Source organism: Plecotus auritus (genome assembly GCF_963455305.1).
Source record: "Plecotus auritus genome assembly, chromosome: 4".
Lineage (NCBI taxonomy): Eukaryota > Metazoa > Chordata > Mammalia > Chiroptera > Vespertilionidae > Plecotus > Plecotus auritus.
In genome coordinates, this window is record NC_137775.1 from 192,082,708 (window position 1) to 192,100,834 (window position 18,127).

The window sequence follows — 18,127 nt, forward strand, 5'->3', positions numbered from 1 at the left end:
GTGTTCTTCCTGCGTCTGCTCTGACGCTTTGCCTCCCGAACAGCCCCCTGTCTGCCGAGCACCCTTGGGCGGACACCAGCCCCAAACCCACGCCGGCCCTGCCTGGGAGCAGCCGGCCCCCCAGAAGCCTCCTGGGCCCCAGCGAGTTCCCGGGTCCCGGCCAGGACAGGCCCGGCCCCGGGCGGCCTCACCTCCCGCCCGCCGAGCTCCCGCCGGCCTTCCGCGGCCACGCGCTGTCGCTGGCGGAGCCTCCCGAGGCGCTGGACCCTGCGAGCGGCCCCGGGGGAGGCGGCCTGCCCCCCGTGGAGGCCCCGGGGGCCCTGCGGGCAGCTGCAGCGACGACGGACAATGGCTTCCTGCCCCCCTTCCTCCCGGTAGGGCCCGGCCACGGCCACGGCCCCCTGACCGGGCAGCCACCGCTCCCCGAGAAGAAGCGGGCCTCGGAGGGCGACCACTCCCTCGGTTCCGTCTCCCCGACCTCCAGCGGCTTCTCCAGCCCCCACAGCGGGAGCACCATGAGCATCCCCTTCCCCAGCGTGCTCCCCGACTTTTCCAAGCCCCCCGAGGTGGCGGCTCCTTCTCCGGGTACGTGGGTCCCTCTGCGGGGGGGGGGGGGGGGGGGCCTCTGTTCACTCGGGCCCTCGGGAAGCTGGGATCCTCTATGCTGGGCTGGGCGCCTCAGACACCCCGGCATGTTAGGGCGCTCCCCGCCGTCCTCCCCGCAGCGTCTGCGTGTCCCCAGGGCCTCCCCACCGCTGAGAGGCAGCGCCTGCCGTGGGCGATCTCCCTTCCCTCGGACCAGGGGCCTTGAGAAATGACTTCGGTTTCGAATTAAATGAATTCACGTCAAGCTCATCATTTTACGTTCTGAGGTCTTGGTCCCGGGAAGCACAACTGGCCTTGCTTTGTACCCGTCTGTCTGTCCGTCTGTCCTCTTTTTAAACGAAGGAAGAACCCCATTCTTTTTAAAATACGTACATATGGGGTTTTTATTGATTTCAGAGAGGAAGGGACGGGGAGAGAGAGAGAAACATCAGTGATGAGAGAATCATGGACCGGCTGCCTCCCGCACGCCCCCCACTGGGCATCGAGCCCGCATCCCAGGCCTGTGCCCTGACGGGGAATCGAACCCTGACCTCCTGGTTCATAGGTCAGCGCTCCACCCCTGAGCCACATGGGCTGGGTGAGCCCCTATCTTTCTGAGGACACGTTGTTGGATGTTCCCAGAGCCCGACCTCCGTGTCTCAGCCCCAGCGTTAAACAGCCCATCCTAGACACCCCGTCAGCCCGCGGTGGGACGACCCTCAGCCGCCTGGGAGGTGAGAGCTGTGACACAGTGCTGCCCCAGCCACCATTTCAATCCCGTTTTGCAGAAAACCCAGGTGAGAAGCAGGTGACGGTGAGCTTTGTGCAGGACACCTCCAAGTTCTGGTACAAGGCGGACATCTCCAGGGAGCAAGGTGCGTGCCGGCTCGGCGTCAGCGTGAGGCGGGGCTGGGGGAGAGGCATCCCAGCAGGACTCGTGGTCCCCAGGGCGCGTGCCTCCACCCAAGGGGCCTGCTGTCCCGGGAGAAGCTGAGCCACGGCCCCTGGGGGTCACTCCAGGGCGTCCCCCAGAGAGGAGGCCGTGTGACCGGCCCAGATACCGGGAATGACGTTCCCTTGCGGCTTCCTGGCGGCGGCTGAGAGGGGGGCTGGGCTGGGCTCGGCGAGGGCCGGTCCCCGGGTGGCCTGCCCGCTGTGCTGGGGCCACGGCCTCTGGGTTTCCCGAGGCGCCTGGACCAAGGAGTGGCGTGTCAGCCAGCCCTGCCCGGTCCTGGCAAAGCCCTGTCCCGCCAGCAGACAGCAATGGAGAAGCGGCCTTTCTTCCCCGAGTCAGTGGCGCTGTTGTCCTTCTCCTGGGGAGCCCTCGGCCCAGGCTCCCCGCGCCCTGCGTGGCCTCCGTGGCCCAGCTGGTACCGCCACCGGCACCGCCACCACCGGGGCTCCATTCCCGACCCCGCCCCCCGCTCTGGTCACAAGAATCCCCATGATTGTGGCCGTCAGCTCCGGCGCCTCGGCCCTCGGCTGCTGGACAGACTCTGACAACAAGTGCTGTTGGGCACCGTGTTCTAGAATGTTCCATGAGGGCCCGTCTTCCACCAGAGCAGCCTTCTAGACCAGGGGCTGGGCTGGCGGGCTGCCCCTCCTCTGATGGGAAACCAGGGCTCCCCAGGAAGCAGATGGGCATGGCCGCGGGCAGGTGACTCCCTGGGGGACGCTGGGGTACGGGGCGGGATGCGGGTCGGGGGGCGGGATGCTGGGGGGCCCTTTGGGTCGAGCTCACCTCAGAAGAGCTGCGTGCGCCCTGGCGGCGATGCTAGAGCTGAGCTCACGGCGTCCCTTTCTAGACATCCTATAAGGAGGCCGCGTCCCAGACGGGCGCCCAGGGGTGTGCCGCCCCCGGGGCAGAGCGTGTGGGCGCTGCTGTCTTTAAGGTCGGGGCGCGCCTTTCCCGTCAGAGCCACAGGGAACTTCAGGAAGAGGTGGGGGGGTGGGGGCGGGAGCCACAGCCGTGCGGAGCCCGGTGGGCCCCCTGTGACGGGGTCCTGCTTCCTGGGGTGCTTCTGAGATGAACATAGAGCTCGGGAGGGAGCGGCCGCAGGAACGGGATGGGACACAGCTGTCCCCTGCTGCTCGGGGCCTCGCCGCCCGCTGCCCCGAAGGCCTGTGGGGGGCGGGCCTCGGGCGGACACTGACGTCACTCATGTCCCTTCCTGCCCCGCACTGGTCTGTCCTTTGCCCGAGAGGCCCCCTTCGGGGCTGGAATTTGTGCTACTTTATGCTTGAAATCCCTGGTTTTTTTCCTCTCTCTCTTTATAAACACTAAGCCCGAGAGAAGAAATTCCAGTTGTTACTAAAGAGACTTCCGGCTGGGTCTGGACTTCACCCTGAGGTTGCTGTCCCCCCAGCACGCCCCTCCTCCTCCATCGTGAGCAGAGGCCCCGGTGCCAGGTCCCCAGCAGGGAGGGGTGTCTTTAGGGAACAGTGATGAGCAAAGTGCCCCACGTCACCTAGGAGACGGAGCCCAGGCACGCCAGCCCCACTGTCGGCCCGCGTCGGGCTGGTGGTCCTTGGAGTCTTCCCAGGTCCAGGCTGGGCACAGCCATCCCCTTGGCCTCTCCTGGAATTTGTATTAATACTAGAGGCCCAGTGCACAAAATCCGTGCACGGGGTGGGGAGGGGGTCCCCTCAGCCCAGCCTGCACCCTCTCCAATCCAGGACCCCTTGGGGGATGTCTGACTGCCGGTATCGGGCATAAACCAGCAGTCGGACAGCCCTCTCACAATCCTGGACCGCTGGCTCCTAATCACTCACCTGCCTGCCTGCCTGGTCACCACTGCCCCCCACCCTTGCCAGCCTGATTGCCCCTAACTGCCCCCCCCCCCCGACAGCCTGGTCACCCCTTACTGCCCCCCTCTGCCAGCCTGGTTGCCCTTAACTGCCCCCGCCACCTGGTCGCCCCACGCAGCCTGCTGCTCAGTCGTTTGGTCGTCCCTCACTAACCCCCCTGCTGGCCTGGTTGTAGGCAGCCATCTTGTGAGGGTGTGAGGGTCAATTTGCATATTACCTCTTTATCATATAGAATTGAACACTGAGTAACACTTCAGGGCAGGCCCCTCTGTGGGGGAAACCTCTTTCCTCCTGTGGGAAGCTGCCCCCCTCCACCCCCGTCGCACCCCAGGATGGGGGCCCTGGGCCCTGGCTGCCAGGCAGGGCTGCGTTTGGGCCTCACGGGTGCTGGTGGCTACTGGGGTCTGTGACCCAGAGGGAGGGGCCCCCTTCCGCGTCTGCGTCCTCAGGGGCCTCTCATAAAACCGCGTGTCGTCCCCGAGACCTCCCGAGCGGGGATCCTGCCCCGCCCACTGGCCCCGTTGGCAAGAGGAGAAGAGGGCCTTGGGGGGCATCTCGCGGAAGCACCACGTGCGCCCACAGACCCTCACGCCCCTCCCGCCCCCCAGCCATCGCCATGCTGAGGGACAAGGAGCCCGGCTCCTTCGTCGTCCGGGACAGCCACTCCTTCCGAGGCGCCTACGGCCTGGCCATGAAGGTGGCCACGCCCCCACCCTCCGTCCTGCAGCTGAACAAGAAAGGTGGGTGTCGGCCCCCACTTCCTGGTTCTGTGCCTGCCCTCGAGCGAGACGTGGTGTCTCCTTCGTATTTGTCTTTTCCGGTGCATTTCCTTAAGCTCGGTCCTTGTTCGAAAAAGGAGCTGAGTTACTTGTAAGTGTCATTTCTTATTGTTGGACGGGTGAGCCTCCCCGCTGTCCAGGGATCGGATGGTTGTCCGAGGTCCCCGCCAGGTGCTCCCCTCCGTCCCGGCAGGGATGTCTCCCCAGCAGGCGGCCTGCGCCCCGTTTCCTCCTGTGAAAGGCACGCTGTGTGCGTAGTGCTGCCCTGCCCCAGGACTCACAGGGCCCGGCGGCGGCAGGCAACCTTGTCCTTCTCAGGCGAGGACAGCACCTGCCTCCTGCTCAGGGGACCGTGATGGCTGCGTCCACCTGGTGTGTGGATGTGCCACAGAGCGGCCTCTCCTGCAGCTCCTCCTTCTGACCACCGCCTCCTCCCTCTGACCACCGCCTCCTCCCTCTGACCACCGCCTCCTCCCTCTGACCTCCATCTCCTCCCTCTGACCTCCATCTCCTCCCTCTGACCTCCGCCTCCTCCCTCTGACCACCACCTCTGACCACCGCCTCCTCCCTCTGACCTCCATCTCCTCCCTCTGACCACTGCTCTTCCCTCTGACCACCGCCTCCTCCCTCTGACCACCGCCTCCTCCCTCTGACCACCACCTCTGACCACCGCCTCCTCCCTCTGACCTCCTCTCCTCCCTCTGACCTCCATCTCCTCCCTCTGACCACCGCCTCCTCCCTCTGACCACCGCCTCCTCCCTCTGACCTCCATCTCCTCCCTCTGACCTCCATCTCCTCCCTCTGACCTCCGCCTCCTCCCTCTAACCACCACCTCTGACCACTGCCTCCTCCCTCTGACCTCCATCTCCTCCCTCTGACCTCCATCTCCTCCCTCTGACCTCCATCTCCTCCCTCTGACCTCCGTCTCCTCCCTCTGACCTCCGTCTCCTCCCTCTGACCTCCGCTTCCTCCCTCTGACCTCCGTCTCCTCCCTCTGACCTCCGCTTCCTCCCTCTGACCTCCATCTCCTCCCTCTGACCTCCGCTTCCTCCCTCTGACCTCCATCTCCTCCCTCTGACCTCCGCTTCCTCCCTCTGACCTCCATCTCCTCCCTCTGACCTCCGTCTCCTCCCTCTGACCTCCGTCTCCTCCCTCTGACCTCCGCTTCCTCCCTCTGACCTCTATCTCCTCCCTCTGACCACCGCCTCCTCCTTCTGACCACCGCCTCCTCCCTCTGATCACCGCCTCCTCCCTCTGACCTCCTCTCCTCCCTCTGACCACCGCCTCCTCCCTCTGACCACCGCCTCCTCCCTCTGACCTCCATCTCCTCCCTCTGACCTCCGCTTCCTCCCTCTGACCTCCATCTCCTCCCTCTGACCAGCGCCTCCTCCCTCTGACCTCCGCTTCCTCCCTCTGACCTCCATCTCCTCCCTCTGACCTCCATCTCCTCCCTCTGACCTCCATCTCCTCCCTCTGACCTCCATCTCCTCCCTCTGACCACCGGCTCCTCCCTCTGACCTCCATCTCCTCCCTCTGACCTCCATCTCCTCCCTCTGACCTCCGGCTCCTCCCTCTGACCTCCATCTCCTCCCTCTGACCTCCATCTCCTCCCTCTGACCTCCATCTCCTCCCTCTGACCACCGCCTCCTCCCTCTGACCTCCATCTCCTCCCTCTGACCACCGCCTCCTCCCTCTGACCACCGCCTCCTCCCTCTGACCTCCATCTCCTCCCTTTGACCACTGTCCTCCCTCTGACCTCCATCTCCTCCCTCTGACCTCCATCTCCTCCCTCTGACCTCCGTCTCCTCCCTCTGACCTCCGTCTCCTCCCTCTGACCTCCATCTCCTCCCTCTGACCTCCATCTCCTCCCTCTGACCACCGCCTCCTCCCTCTGACCTCCATCTCCTCCCTCTGACCTCCATCTCCTCCCTCTGACCACCGCCTCCTCCCTCTGACCTCCGTCTCCTCCCTCTGACCTCCATCTCCTCCCTCTGACCACCGCCTCCTCCCTCTGACCACCGTCTCCTCCCTCTGACCACCGCCTCCTCCCTCTGACCACCGCCTCCTCCCTCTGACCTCCATCTCCTCCCTCTGACCACCGCCTCCTCCCTCTGACCTCCATCTCCTCCCTCTGACCTCCATCTCCTCCCTCTGACCTCCATCTCCTCCCTCTGACCGCCGCCTTCTCCCTCTGACCGCCATCTCCTTGCTCTGACCACTGCCCTCTCCCGCCCTCCCGCTCGGTTTCTAAACTCTCTTCCTTTCTGTTAACCCTCCTCCGCAGCCGGTGACTTGGCCAACGAGCTGGTCCGGCACTTCCTGGTCGAGTGCACCCCGAAGGGCGTGCGGCTGAAGGGCTGTTCCAACGAGCCCTACTTCGGTGAGTGGCGGGCGCGGCCGGAGCGGGGCCTTCACTCCTGTGAGCGTCCCTCTCCGCGTCTCCTTTAGTCTCCGAGGCTCCTCTCCCCCGCCCCCCGGGTCCCCTCCATCCCGCCCCTGAGAAAACCGGATGTGAAGTGGCCCTGGAAAGCCGCCTCCACGCCCAGCAAAGGCAGAGCCGGGCGGCCGGTACCACGGGGGCCGGAGAGACGAGCTCTCCTCTGTGCAGGCAGCCCTGAGCGCCGGGCAAGGCCTGGGTGCTCTCCCGCGGCCCTTGGAGCGCGTCCAGAGACGCGGAAAGGTCGCCGCCACCTGACGCACGGACAGTGGTTTTTTCTTACAAAACGGTGCGGGCGCGTGTCTGCCGCGGATCCTCGCCACTCCACGCCCAGCCCCTCCCCGTTTGCTGACGTTTTGCACGAAGTCCCTCCAGAGGCAGTGGGTTGGCTGCGGGCTCTCCGGAGCGGGTGGAGGGCGGGCCGGTGCCTCTCGGCCCCGTTGACCTTGTCCGGCCCCTCCCGCAGGGAGCCTGACGGCCCTGGTGTGCCAGCACTCCATCACGCCCCTGGCGCTGCCCTGCAAGCTGCTCATCCCCGACAGAGGTACGTGGGGGGGCGGGGGGGCCGGCTGCCCCGGCCGAGGGGCATGGCCTGCGGTGTCGGCCACGTGGGGGCAGGATCCGCAAAGGCTCGGGGGGAGAGCCGGGCGGGAGGCTTTTCCCACCTGTCCTCCCGGGAGGGCCCTGCAGAGGCTGAGTGGCTGACGGGGTCGGGACAGGAGAGGCGGCCCCGCCGCGCCCACACCGGCCGGGCCGTGACACCAGGCCTCGCGGGAGGCTCCCGCAGCCAAGACCCTATGGCTCAGACCTGCAAATGCTGGGCTGCGCCCTTCGACCCCTGACGCTCGCCTCACGATCCCACAGAATCGGCGGAGCGTGGGACCGCCGGGTGCAGGGTGCAGGGCGGGGGGCGGGGGCGCTCCCTCCCTTCGTGGGCGTGAGAACAGCTACCGTAAACACAGCAGTGCGCACGCCCACGCGTGTTCAACCCCACGTCCCGGCCCCGCCTCACGTCACCTTAGCCTCTTCCGCGGAGACGAGGAATTCGCAGCCCAGGTCAATGTCGTTTACCTTCCATAGCTCACCCCAGAGGCGTGCTCAGGTGGGTCCCTCGGCCTGGCCCGTGGGCATCGGACCGAAACCGGCCCTCCCACATCCCCCGAGGGGTCCTGGATTGCGAGAGAGGGTGGTTCTCGGGCAACGCACCCAGAATGGGGCTCCCTCCTCTCTGGTTCTGGGTGCCTCACCCGAGAACTGCAGCTGCCAAGTCACTGCAGCTCGGCAGCTCCTGCGTGGAGCATCAGCCCCCTGGTGGTCAGAGCGCATCACAGCTGCCGGTCGGAGCGTCTGCCCCTGGTGGTCAGAGCGCATCATAGCTACCGGTCGGACGGTCGCTTAGGCTTTTATACGGATAGGTTAGGCCCTTGGTTTGGGGTTATGGCACACGCAGCCCCTGCCTGTGTCCCGGCCCGGCCGCTCCTCGCCGAGGCTGTCCAATGACTGGCACAGCCACCCGACAACAGCCCCCTGTGAAGGAGTGAGCTTATACCCATCACTGTTGTCAGACCGGCAAAGTACAATTCTTGGCGGTGCCACAGAACTAGTCCTTCCTTTGTGTGCCGTGAGGTGGAAAGGGTGAAAATCACTGCTGTGAACAAGTTCTGAGATCCAGTCAGGACGCCCCAGGCTGGCTGGGCCCCCCGCTTTCCTCAGATGGGGTGGGCGGGGCCCCCGCTTTCCTCAGATGGGGTGGGCGGGGCCCCCGCTTTTCTCAGATGGGGTGGGCGGGGCCCCCCGCTTTTCTCAGATGGGGTGGGCGGGGCCCCCCGCTTTTCTCAGATGGGGTGGGCGGGGCCCCCCGCTTTTCTCAGATGGGGTGGGCGGGGCCCCCCGCTTTTCTCAGATGGGGTGGGCAGGCCTCGGCTGCACGGCATTGCCAGGAGGAACTCTGACCGCCCAGCAGGCCGTCCGGGCGCTCGGTCAGGGTCTCGGTTGTCAGAAGAGCCCTCCTCGTGAGCCGGCTCAGCATCTCAGCGTCATGGTCTCTCACTCCTTCCCGCAGACCCCCTGGAGGAGGTAACGGACGGCCCGCCCCAGACGGCAGCCAACTCCGCGGCCGAGCTGCTGAAGCAGGGTGCAGGTGGGTCTCCTCCCCCTGGAAGGGCCGCAGTGGACCTGGGGTCCCCTCTGGTGTCCGGGTCTCATCTCCTCGGCGTGCCCAGCGGTTCCTTCCCCATGGCTCCGTGGCCAGAAATACGCCTGGGGCTCTGAAGTGGCCCAGTTCAGGGATCAGTGCCACGCCCCGTGTCAGTTCGGTGGGATATGTGCCACATCTGTGCTGAGTTTAGGGGAAACGTCATGAGACAGGATGGGGGGACCTGCCCTTCTGGATGCCACTGAATAAGCCAACGATGCTCCCCACCCACCTGTACCCCAGGGTGACCCCCCCCCCACCCAACAGCCTCCCCAGAGCCCTTTTTCCTATTCATAGACTTTATTTATTTTAAACATTTATCTTTCATTGATTTTTTACAAAGAGGACGGGAGAGGGATAGAGAGCTAGAAACATCGATGAGAGAGAGACATCCATCAGCTGCCTCCTGCACACCCCCTACTGGGTGTACATGCCCTTGACCGGAATCGAACCTGGGACCCTTCAGTCCGCAGGCCGACGCTCTATCCACTGAGCCACACCGGCTAGGGCCATAGACTTTATTTTTATAGAGCAGTTTTAGGTTTACAACAAAATGGAGCAGAAACCACTGAATTCCCATAGAGCCCTCCCCCTGCACAGCCGCCCCCTCCCCCCAACGGCTATCGAACCCCCACCGGGTACAGTCCTCGGGGCTAAGGAGCCTGCACTGCCGCGTCGTCACCACCAGGCCCACGGCGTCTGTGAGGGCCCCTCTCGGTGGCGTCGAGGGGGTGGGCCTCTGACCGTCCTCCCAGCCCCTGGCGGCCCCCGTTCACTGCCCCACAGCCCCGCCTGCTCCAGGGTCACCCGGGTGGAATCACGCAGTGTTTGGGTTTTTTATGTTTTTATTGATTTCATAGAGGAAGGGGGTGGGAGAGAGAGAGAAACATCCACGATGGGCGAGTCGTCATGGGGACGTGCCGCGGTCCCAGCACCGCTGGTGAAAAGACCGTCTTTTCTCTGCTGACGGGGCTCGACCCCTTTGTCACAGGTCGGGTGGCTGGGGGGGGTCCAGGTCCGGCTCTGTCCTGCCGTGGGTCTGTCTGTCCTGCAGTGGGTCTGTCGGTTCTGCCGAGGGTCTGTCTGTCCTGCCGTGGGTCTGTCGGTCCTGCCGTGGGTCTGTCTGTCTTGCCGTGGGCCTGTCGGTTCTGCCGTGGGTCTGTCTGTCCTGCCGTGCCGTGGGCCTGTCGGTTCTGCCGTGGGCCTGTCGGTTCTGCCGTGGGCCGGTCGGTTCTGCCGTGGGCCGGTCGGTTCTGCCGTGGGTCGGTCGGTTCTGCCGTGGGTCGGTCTGTTCGGCCGTGGGCCGGTCGGTTCTGCCGTGGGCCGGTCGGTTCTGCCGTGGGCCTGTCGGTTCTGCCGTGGGCCTGTCGGTTCTGCCGTGGGTCGGTCTGTTCGGCCGTGGGCCGGTCGGTTCTGCCGTGGGCCGGTCGGTTCTGCCGTGGGCCTGTCGGTCCTGCCGTGGGCCTGTCGGTTCTGCCATGGGTCGGTCGGTTCTGCCGTGGGTCGGTCTGTGCTGCATCGGCACCACAGGACCGAGGCTGCAGCTCTGCGGCTGCTGCAGCGGCTCTGGGCCTCCAGCTCCTCCCCCTCCCGTGCAGCGTTGCCTCCATGTGAGCTCAGGAGTCGGTGTCTCGGTGCCTACAGAGCACTTGCTGGGGTTGGTTTTAAATATTTTTATGGATTTCAGAGGAAGGGAGAGGGAGAGAGAGAGAAACATCCATGATGAGAGAGAATCATGGACCGGCTGCCTCCTGCACGCCCCCTGCTGGGGATCGAGCCCACAACCCGGGCATGTGCCCTTGAACGGGAATCGAACCCGGGACCCTTCAGTCCACAGGCTCATACTCTATCCACGGAGCCAAACCAGCCAGGGCAAGGGATTTTTTTAAAACCGTCACCTAAGGCGTGAGAACATTTTTCCTGTTGATTTTTAGAGAGAATAGAAGAGGGGGGGAGGGGGAGAGAAAGAGGAACGTGGATGAGAGAGAGACGGCGATTGGTCCAGAACACCAAGAGGCCTGAGTTTTGTCCAGGTGCCTTCACGGCTGACAAGACAGAGAAACGTGGCGGGAACGTGGCTGCTGTCAAGAGCAGCTCAGCTGTGTCCCGGGGGCCGGGGGCTGGGACAGGAGCAGCGCAGCCGGTCAGGAGGTGGGGGGGGCGGTCCCACCTCTGATCACAGCAGGAGGCCGAGTGTGGCTTTTCCTTCAACTGGATTTCACGTGTCTCCTAATTCGCTCAGAACCCTCACTCCCCGACTTGCACCAGCCCGGGGTTCTCCTGTCACTTCCTCCCGTGAGGGCCGCGGGGCGACCAGCAGGCGGGAGGGGCCCCCGAGGCTCTCACTTTCAGATCTCTCCCTGCGAATCCCTCGCGGGCCCCGGCGGCGACCTGGCTCTGACCTCCGCGCCGTCCTGCCTGTGTTCGCCGCCGGCTCCTCACCGGCTCTCGCTGGAGCCGTGGACGTGGTGAGCCTGCGAAGTCCCTCGCCAGGCCCGGCCGCCTACCCTGCGTCTCTGGCCATGGGTTTAGGCAGGGGTGGGCAAACTTTTTGACTCGAGGGCCACAATGGGTTCTTAAACTGGACCGGAGGGCCGGAACAAAAGCATGGATGGAGTGTTTGTGTGAACTAATATAAATTCAAAGTAAAGGAGCGGAGGGGAGAGCAAGAGAACCCTCCGCTCTTTCGGCTCCGCGGGCCGGATAGAATAGCCGAACGGGCCGGATCCGGCCCGCGGGCCGTAGTTTGCCCACGGCTGGGTTAGTGCCCGTCTCAGAAAGGAGGTTTTCCGTGTGAACCGTGTGTTCTGTGAGCTGTGGGAGGAGGATGCGGGAAAGAAAGCGCGGGGTCACGCCCGGGCCCGTTACCCACACGCACACCCTGAGTGGTTGCCCTCTCGGTGGCGTGACGCGTTCTCCGTGGTCTTGCCAGCGCGTTGCAGGTCCCCGCGGAGCGGCCGGTGAGCCCGCCGTGTGGCCCAGCTCCCGCGGCTGTACGTGTGGCTGTGCCCAGCCTCGGGCGCGGCGTGGAGGCCACGGCCCACGGCCCTCCTTCTGTCTGTCTCTGCTGCCGCCTCAGGACCCACGTTCCCGCCTCGGGCTGTGCCCGCTCCGTGGCTCGCGGTCCTTAGAGCAGACTCCCTTTCTCTGCGGGCCTGCCGGGCGTGTCCGGGGCCCTGATGGACTCGAAGCCGGAGCGTGCACCCAACGCAGCCGCTTCCGCGTCCCCAGCCCCATCCAGCCGCCGGCGCGCCTGCTTCTCATCCTTCCTCGTCCCGCTACCACCGTTTCCACGCGGCCACGTCTCCATGGTGACCGCGTGCTGGTTGCTGGGTGTCCACTGGGGGGATCTAACCATCCCCTCATTTCCAACGTGTCCCACTCCAAAGCCGTGTGGCCGACGTCTCCACGGCCGGTCGGCTGCCTCGCGGGGCCTGGCGTCCTCGGTCCCCGCAGAGGCGAGACCTCTAGGGACCTCCCAGATGCGGGGGCTCTTCTGACCCCGTAAACGTGGCCCACTCGGCGGCCGCCCGGCTGACACCGGCTTTGTAAAAGCGCCTACGTGGTCGCAGGCTGCTCCCCCAAAACCGCCGTCCATCCACCTGTGCCCACACGGCTGCCCCCCCCCCCCCCCCCCCCGGGAGCTGCCTCACTCAGAGCTCCAGCAGGGCCGTGATTGGTGCCTGCTGCACACCCCGCCTCGGGCGTTTCCTTCACTCCGTGTGGTCGGCTCCCGTCCTGCCCGCCCGGACCACAGTGACGCTGAGGAGGTGCCAGCCCCCGGGGACGCCAGGCGCACACAACGCGGTGTTCCTTCTCTGTCGGCCTGGGACACGTGTGTCTGCGTCACTCGCTCTCTGCGCCTCGGGCAAGGGCGTCAGCCTTCAGGGCACCCGGCGACGGCCGTGTCCGAGCACTGACCCTGGCCCCTGTCCACAGCCTGCAACGTGTGGTACCTGGGCTCCATGGAGATGGAGTCGCTCACGGGCCCCCAGGCCGTGCAGAAGGCCCTGAGCGCCACCCTGGCCCAGCCGCTGCCACCCCTGTCGACGGTCGTGCACTTCAAGGTGTCAGCGCAGGGCATCACCCTGACAGACAACCAGAGGAAGTGAGTGCCGGGCGGGGCGGGGCGGGGCGGGCTCTGCTCACACTTGGGTGCGTCCCTCGGGCCTCCCCCGGGCGTTCCCGGCTCATCCCAGGGAGAGCTTCCCGTCCCGGAACAGCCAGCGACCCGTCCGTCCGCGCTCCCTGTCGTCCCTGGACGAGGGGCTGGGGCCCCGGGACCTGGAGGTTGTGTGGGTGCAGAAGGGCTGGCGAGTGAAACCAAGGCCAGGACGTGACCCCGGACCAGGGTCCAAGGGGTCGTCCGTGGTTCTGCCGGCCCGGCGCTCACGGGGCTCCCGGGGGTCCAGCCTGCACAGCCCTTCAGTTTACCACGTGCCCTGCATCCGCCGTCGGGGGACGGGGCCCTTGTCGGGGCGCTGTGGGCGGGTCCCCAGGGACGTTTCCTGTCTGTGCCCCCCCCCCCCCCCCCCGCCGCCAGCCCCTGCCCGCTCCACACGCCTTGCTGGCCCCACAGCCCCGGGACACATGGACTGGGCTCCAGCCATGTCCCCGGGGCCCGCCCGGCGCTCACCCGCCCTCACCTGCCCCTCAACCCGCAGGCTCTTCTTCCGGAGGCACTACCCCGTGAGCAGCGTCATCTTCTGTGCGCTGGACCCGCAGGACAGGAAGTAAGAGCGGTGGTGGGGGGGAGGGGGGCCCTGCGTGCATGTGCCCGCGCCCCAGCCCGCAGACGCTGACGTAACTGTTCTCTCTGACCTGGCAGGTGGGTCGCGGACAGCCAGGAGTGCAGGTGAGCACCCCGACTTCCCTCCGAGCGGGTCCCTGGGAGGAAATGGCTGCACGGGGCCAGGGCTGGGGCTTGCGCTCAGGGGCAGGTGCTGGCCGGCGTCGAGGTGGCCACAGGTCCCGAGGGGCCGCGTTCATGCCTCAGTCTGGGCAGGCGGCGTGGGGCCCTGCATACCCACGGGGGGCTGTCCCCCCCAGGCCCTGATGCTGGTTTCAGGGAGACCCAGCCCCGGGGATGCCCTAGGATTCCTGCTTCGCAGCCCCCCTTGTTTCAGGGTTTGACCAAGTTCCCGGAGGCCTGCGGGGTACCCGGGTCTGGGTGGGCCGAGCCCCAGGCTCCAGCAGCAGCTGGCTGCGCTCCGGCCGGGGAATGTGCAAGCCATCGGGTGACCTGCGTGCCCGAGGCCGCTCCCTCCCGGGTGCGACGGCTGGACTCACAAACCCCTTCCTTCCTCTAAGAAGGAGAAGGGCCGGCCGGACAGTGAGCGCCGTGCTGGGCTGGCCCGAGGCTGCAGATCCGAGGACCCTCCCCATGCCCCGTGCCCCTAGGGGCGTGCAGTGTGACGCAGGTGTGGGAACCCGGGGAGGGACCGGCGTGGGGTCAGCGTATAGGTGGCGAGAACCGTCACCGTGGTGTTGGCCCCGTGCTCCCGGCGGTGTGACGCCCGAGGGAGTCGGGGCTCAGGGCTCAGGACAGCGGCCGGGCGCAGAGCAGCTGCTGTGACTCAGGTCCCGGCCCGGGCGGGCGGCCCTGACCTGCTCCCACCCTCGGGGTCCTCAGGGCAGAGGCAGCGCAGCCTCCTGCTGGGGGGGCGGGAGATGGGCGCCCTGACCCCGCCTCTCTGTGTAGAGTCTTTGGGTTCGTGGCCCGGAAGCAAGGCAGCGCCACGGACAACGTGTGCCACCTGTTTGCGGAGCACGACCCGGAGCAGCCCGCCAGCGCCATCGTCAACTTCGTGTCCAAGGTCATGATCGGCTCCCCGAGGAGGAGCTGAGCCCCTCACGGCCGGGACACCGGCTGGGCCCCTGTGGTGACCCCGACATCTGGCTCCTCCAACTTCCCGAGACCAGCACCACCCCAGCCCCTTCCCGAGACGGACACGCCCACGCGTCCGCAGCCGAGCTTTCTGGGCAGAACTGGGCACCAGGGCACCACCCAGCTCAGCACCCGGGTCGTGTGAGGAAGTGCAGGCTCCCCGTGCAGGGTCTGTGGGAGGGGCGGCCTGCCCGTTCCGCCGTGGCCTGAGGGGCCGCCGGGAGTGTCCCCCGCTATGGCCGAGGGCTCCTGTGCCCCCCGACGCCCAGCGGCTCCCGGAGGGGCGGGCGAGGATCTGTCTTCCCCCCTCGGGCATGTGCCATGACGTGGCGGGGCTGGGCCCATCGCCCGATCCGCACGTGGTCTTGGGTTCAGGAGAAGCTGGTGGCCCTGCAGGGGCCGACCCTGTGACGTCCCCGCCGCCTTCCTCCAAGCTCCGCCCCAGGAACCAGCCAGCAGCCAGGGCGAGGGGCTGGGACCGCGAGGGCGGGGGGCCCCCGTGCAGCCCCCACCAAAGCACCAAACGCAAGTGCCTCATTCCTGTGCCAAACCCTGCCTGGGCCCCGGTGGCCTTCCTCCTGGCACCTGTGGCCCGGGGACTGCTGGCTCTCCCGGCCCGAGGGCCTGGTCCCTGCGGGAATCGGGGAGCAGACGGGTTGGTGCTGCCCCTGGAGGTGCCTCCCACCCAGGTCTGACCCAGGACTGCGGGGCCGGCCCTTCCCCTCCGGTCCCGTCCTGGACGCCCGAGAAGCCGGGCACCTTTGATCTCTCACCAACGGTCCAGCAGCTGTGCCTTCCCCGCGGCCACAGGCGCCCAGGAGCCGGCCCTGGTCCGTACGACAGGCCTCCTCGCGTGTTACACCTCGGCGTCGGGCCCTAGGGGAGCGCCGCCACCCGCCCGGCTCAGCCTGGAGAGGACCCTTCCCCCGGCTCCTGGTCCCGGGCACCAGCAGACACAGGCACTGTCCTGGACCCTCCCAGAAGTGTGCCCCTCAAGTGTCCCGGCCAGGGTCCCCTTAACCCCTCATTAACCAGTCCCTGTGTGCCCTCAGCGTTAACCTGTAACCCCTCATTAACCAGTCCCTGCGTGCCCCCCGTGTTAACCTGTAACCCCTCAGGCCCGAGAGGGCCGCTGGCCTCCGCCTCGGACCCTTGCGTGTCTCCTCTGCCTTAAGGCCGTGGGTGCCCGCGCCTCCCTGGCATTGTAAAGTGTACCCAGCGTGTAAATGAATGCCCACGCGCCCGTGGACAGCAGGGTTCTCTGCTCCCCGCGTATCTCTGTCCAGAGTATAATAAATATTAACTTTGGTAACCCGGGCGGCGTCTGCGTCCTGTGTGAGGCCGGAGGGCCGAGGGTGTGCAGCGTGTGCGTGACATGGGCGGGTGGGGGCTGTGTGTGGGTTCCTTTGGGAGTGGAGCGTAGGGATCGCTGATGGACTCGGGTATACACGCACGGATCTTTTGTCCTCGGGAATATATTTCTTCCCAGAGACGTTTGAACACGTGCATACGGGGTTTTAAAAACTTAATTCCATGCCCAGCAGGAATTAAGGTGGTTGAGCATCGGCTCATGAGCCAGGAGGTCACAGTTCGATTCCTGGTCAGGCACATGCCCGGGTTTGGGCTGGATCCCCGGTGTGGGGCGTGAGGGAGGCAGCTGATCGCTGGCTCATCACCGATGATGCTGTCCCCTCTCCCTTGGGCCCTGACCCATGTGTGTGTATATGACGTGGATGTGGATGAACTTAGTCCCAGTTGCGCTGTGGGGGGCCGGGGGGGGGGGTGGCAGGTTTGTGCTTCTCCGCCCAGATGGCACCCGCAGGTGTGGCTAGTTGGGCGCTGACTAAGGAAAGTCAGGTGCACCCCTCCTGTGCTCCCAAAAGGTGTGACTGGCCGTGGCCCCAGGCCCCTCCTGAGGTGTGTGGGAACCAGGCCCGCTGCGCTGGGTCCTGAAGCTGGGAGCAGCCGCCCCAGCAGCTGCGGGTGGGTCACAGGTGAGTGAGGTCTGCGGTGCTGGCGTGGGCGCGCCCACTCCCAGAGGGACACGGGGACAGCGGCCTGGACGCGAGGAAGAGCCAGTTCTTTACAGTCGCCCCTCATTGTGGTTTCCACTGCAGAAAAGTGAACTCTTCTGGCGAGGGGCTGGGACCGCGAGGGCGGTGGGTCCCTGCGGGAATCGGGGAGCAGACGGGTTGGGCCTCCCGTGGCCTGGAGGCAGCCGGCCTGCGCTCTTCCACGGCGCACTTCCGGGGACCGATTCCTCTTCAGCCCGGGACCCCCGGCTCCAGGCCGGACCCCAGACTTCGGGCGGAGGGCGGAGAGCACAGTCCCGCCCAGAGCGTGGGCGGCACCGCCCCCCTGGTGGCCGCCGGACTCACTGCCGCGGGCACCGACCTGCAGGACGCGCATGGGAGGCAGCTGGGCCCCCGCGTTGCTTTAATGCGGGAGGGAGCGTGGTCCTGGCTCCCGGGGCGTCACGCGCTGCCCTGGCCACACCTGCCCAGCTGCTCCCCGGGGCGGGGAGGGGGGAGGGGCGTTCCCATCCCACCGGGTGGGTCCTCGTGTCGCTGCGCGGAAGACAAACGCCGCCGTGTAGGGAGACGAAAGGAAACCACGAAATGCCAACAAAATGCAGCTGTGCCCCCACGGGTCGGGTTTTTCCCCTTTTTTGTGAATTTTCAGGAATGGCCCCAACACTGAAACCCTTTATCTAAGGGCAGCCGGCCAGCCAGCGTCCAGGCGGGTGTGCGCGCAGGGCCGGCAGGGGGCGCGCAGGGGGCGCACAGGGGGCGCGCGGGCCATGCTGGCTCAGAGCGCGGACTCGGAGGGGCTGCGTTGTGGGTGTCGCAGGGTCCGGTCCCCCGACGTGCGCGACCCCAGCCTGGCGCTGCTGCAGGGGCGAGCGGACCCCCCGTCTTCGTGGCCCCTCCTCTGTCCTCTGGAGACCACGCTGTCGGGACAGGACGCGGGCCCTGTGACCTGGGCCCCCGCCTGTGGACGCGAAGTGGGAGAGGAGGCGCCCACGCTGCCCGCGGCCCGGGCGGGGGGGGGGTGGGGGGAGGTGACACCCCCGGGGGCTCCCTCTGAGCTGCCCCTGACCTGCTCTGCCCCAGGAGCCCACCCCGTGTCCTAGGGCCGCCCCCTCTGGGGTTTTGGTGTCACCTCTGCCCGCAACCCCTGACCCATTCCTTTGGGGACCTGCGCAGCGATGTCACATGCAGTGACGTCAGGGTCGCCGAGGGGACGGGCCTGTTTGTCCTGTTTTCGGCTGACCTCTGACCCTGAAGACAGCTTTTCCAGGAAATCAGGAAAAATGCTGCGTCCCCCTCTTGTTTTTAAAGTTGTCGGAACAACCTTATTTCTCAGACGCCTTCCCCCCCCGAGCAGCGCCAGCCGGGCTGCGTCAGAGCTCCCGGGCACGGGGTTCCGCGCGTGGG

General features: G+C 66.5%; 1 protein-coding gene across 9 annotated transcripts in view; it reads left to right on the forward strand.

Annotated features, from left to right (window-relative positions):
* TNS3 (tensin 3) overlaps positions 1-16,003 on the forward strand; it is a 127,636-nt gene extending 111,633 nt beyond the window's left edge. For 7 of the 9 annotated variants that reach the window (XM_080666954.1, XM_080666955.1, XM_080666957.1 and 4 more), the window contains 10 exons: positions 44-585; positions 1,374-1,460; positions 4,002-4,133; positions 6,457-6,552; positions 7,076-7,153; positions 8,672-8,749; positions 12,743-12,911; positions 13,468-13,536; positions 13,632-13,658; positions 14,505-16,003. In XM_080666954.1, coding sequence (XP_080523080.1) covers positions 44-585; positions 1,374-1,460; positions 4,002-4,133; positions 6,457-6,552; positions 7,076-7,153; positions 8,672-8,749; positions 12,743-12,911; positions 13,468-13,536; positions 13,632-13,658; positions 14,505-14,649 — 1,423 coding nt within the window. In that variant the 3' untranslated portion in view covers positions 14,650-16,003. The remainder of the gene's footprint in view (positions 1-43; positions 586-1,373; positions 1,461-4,001; positions 4,134-6,456; positions 6,553-7,075; positions 7,154-8,671; positions 8,750-12,742; positions 12,912-13,467; positions 13,537-13,631; positions 13,659-14,504) is intronic. The other 2 variants (XM_080666956.1, XM_080666958.1) reach the window with 2 other exon arrangements.
* The last annotated feature ends 2,124 nt before the right edge of the window (positions 16,004-18,127 follow it).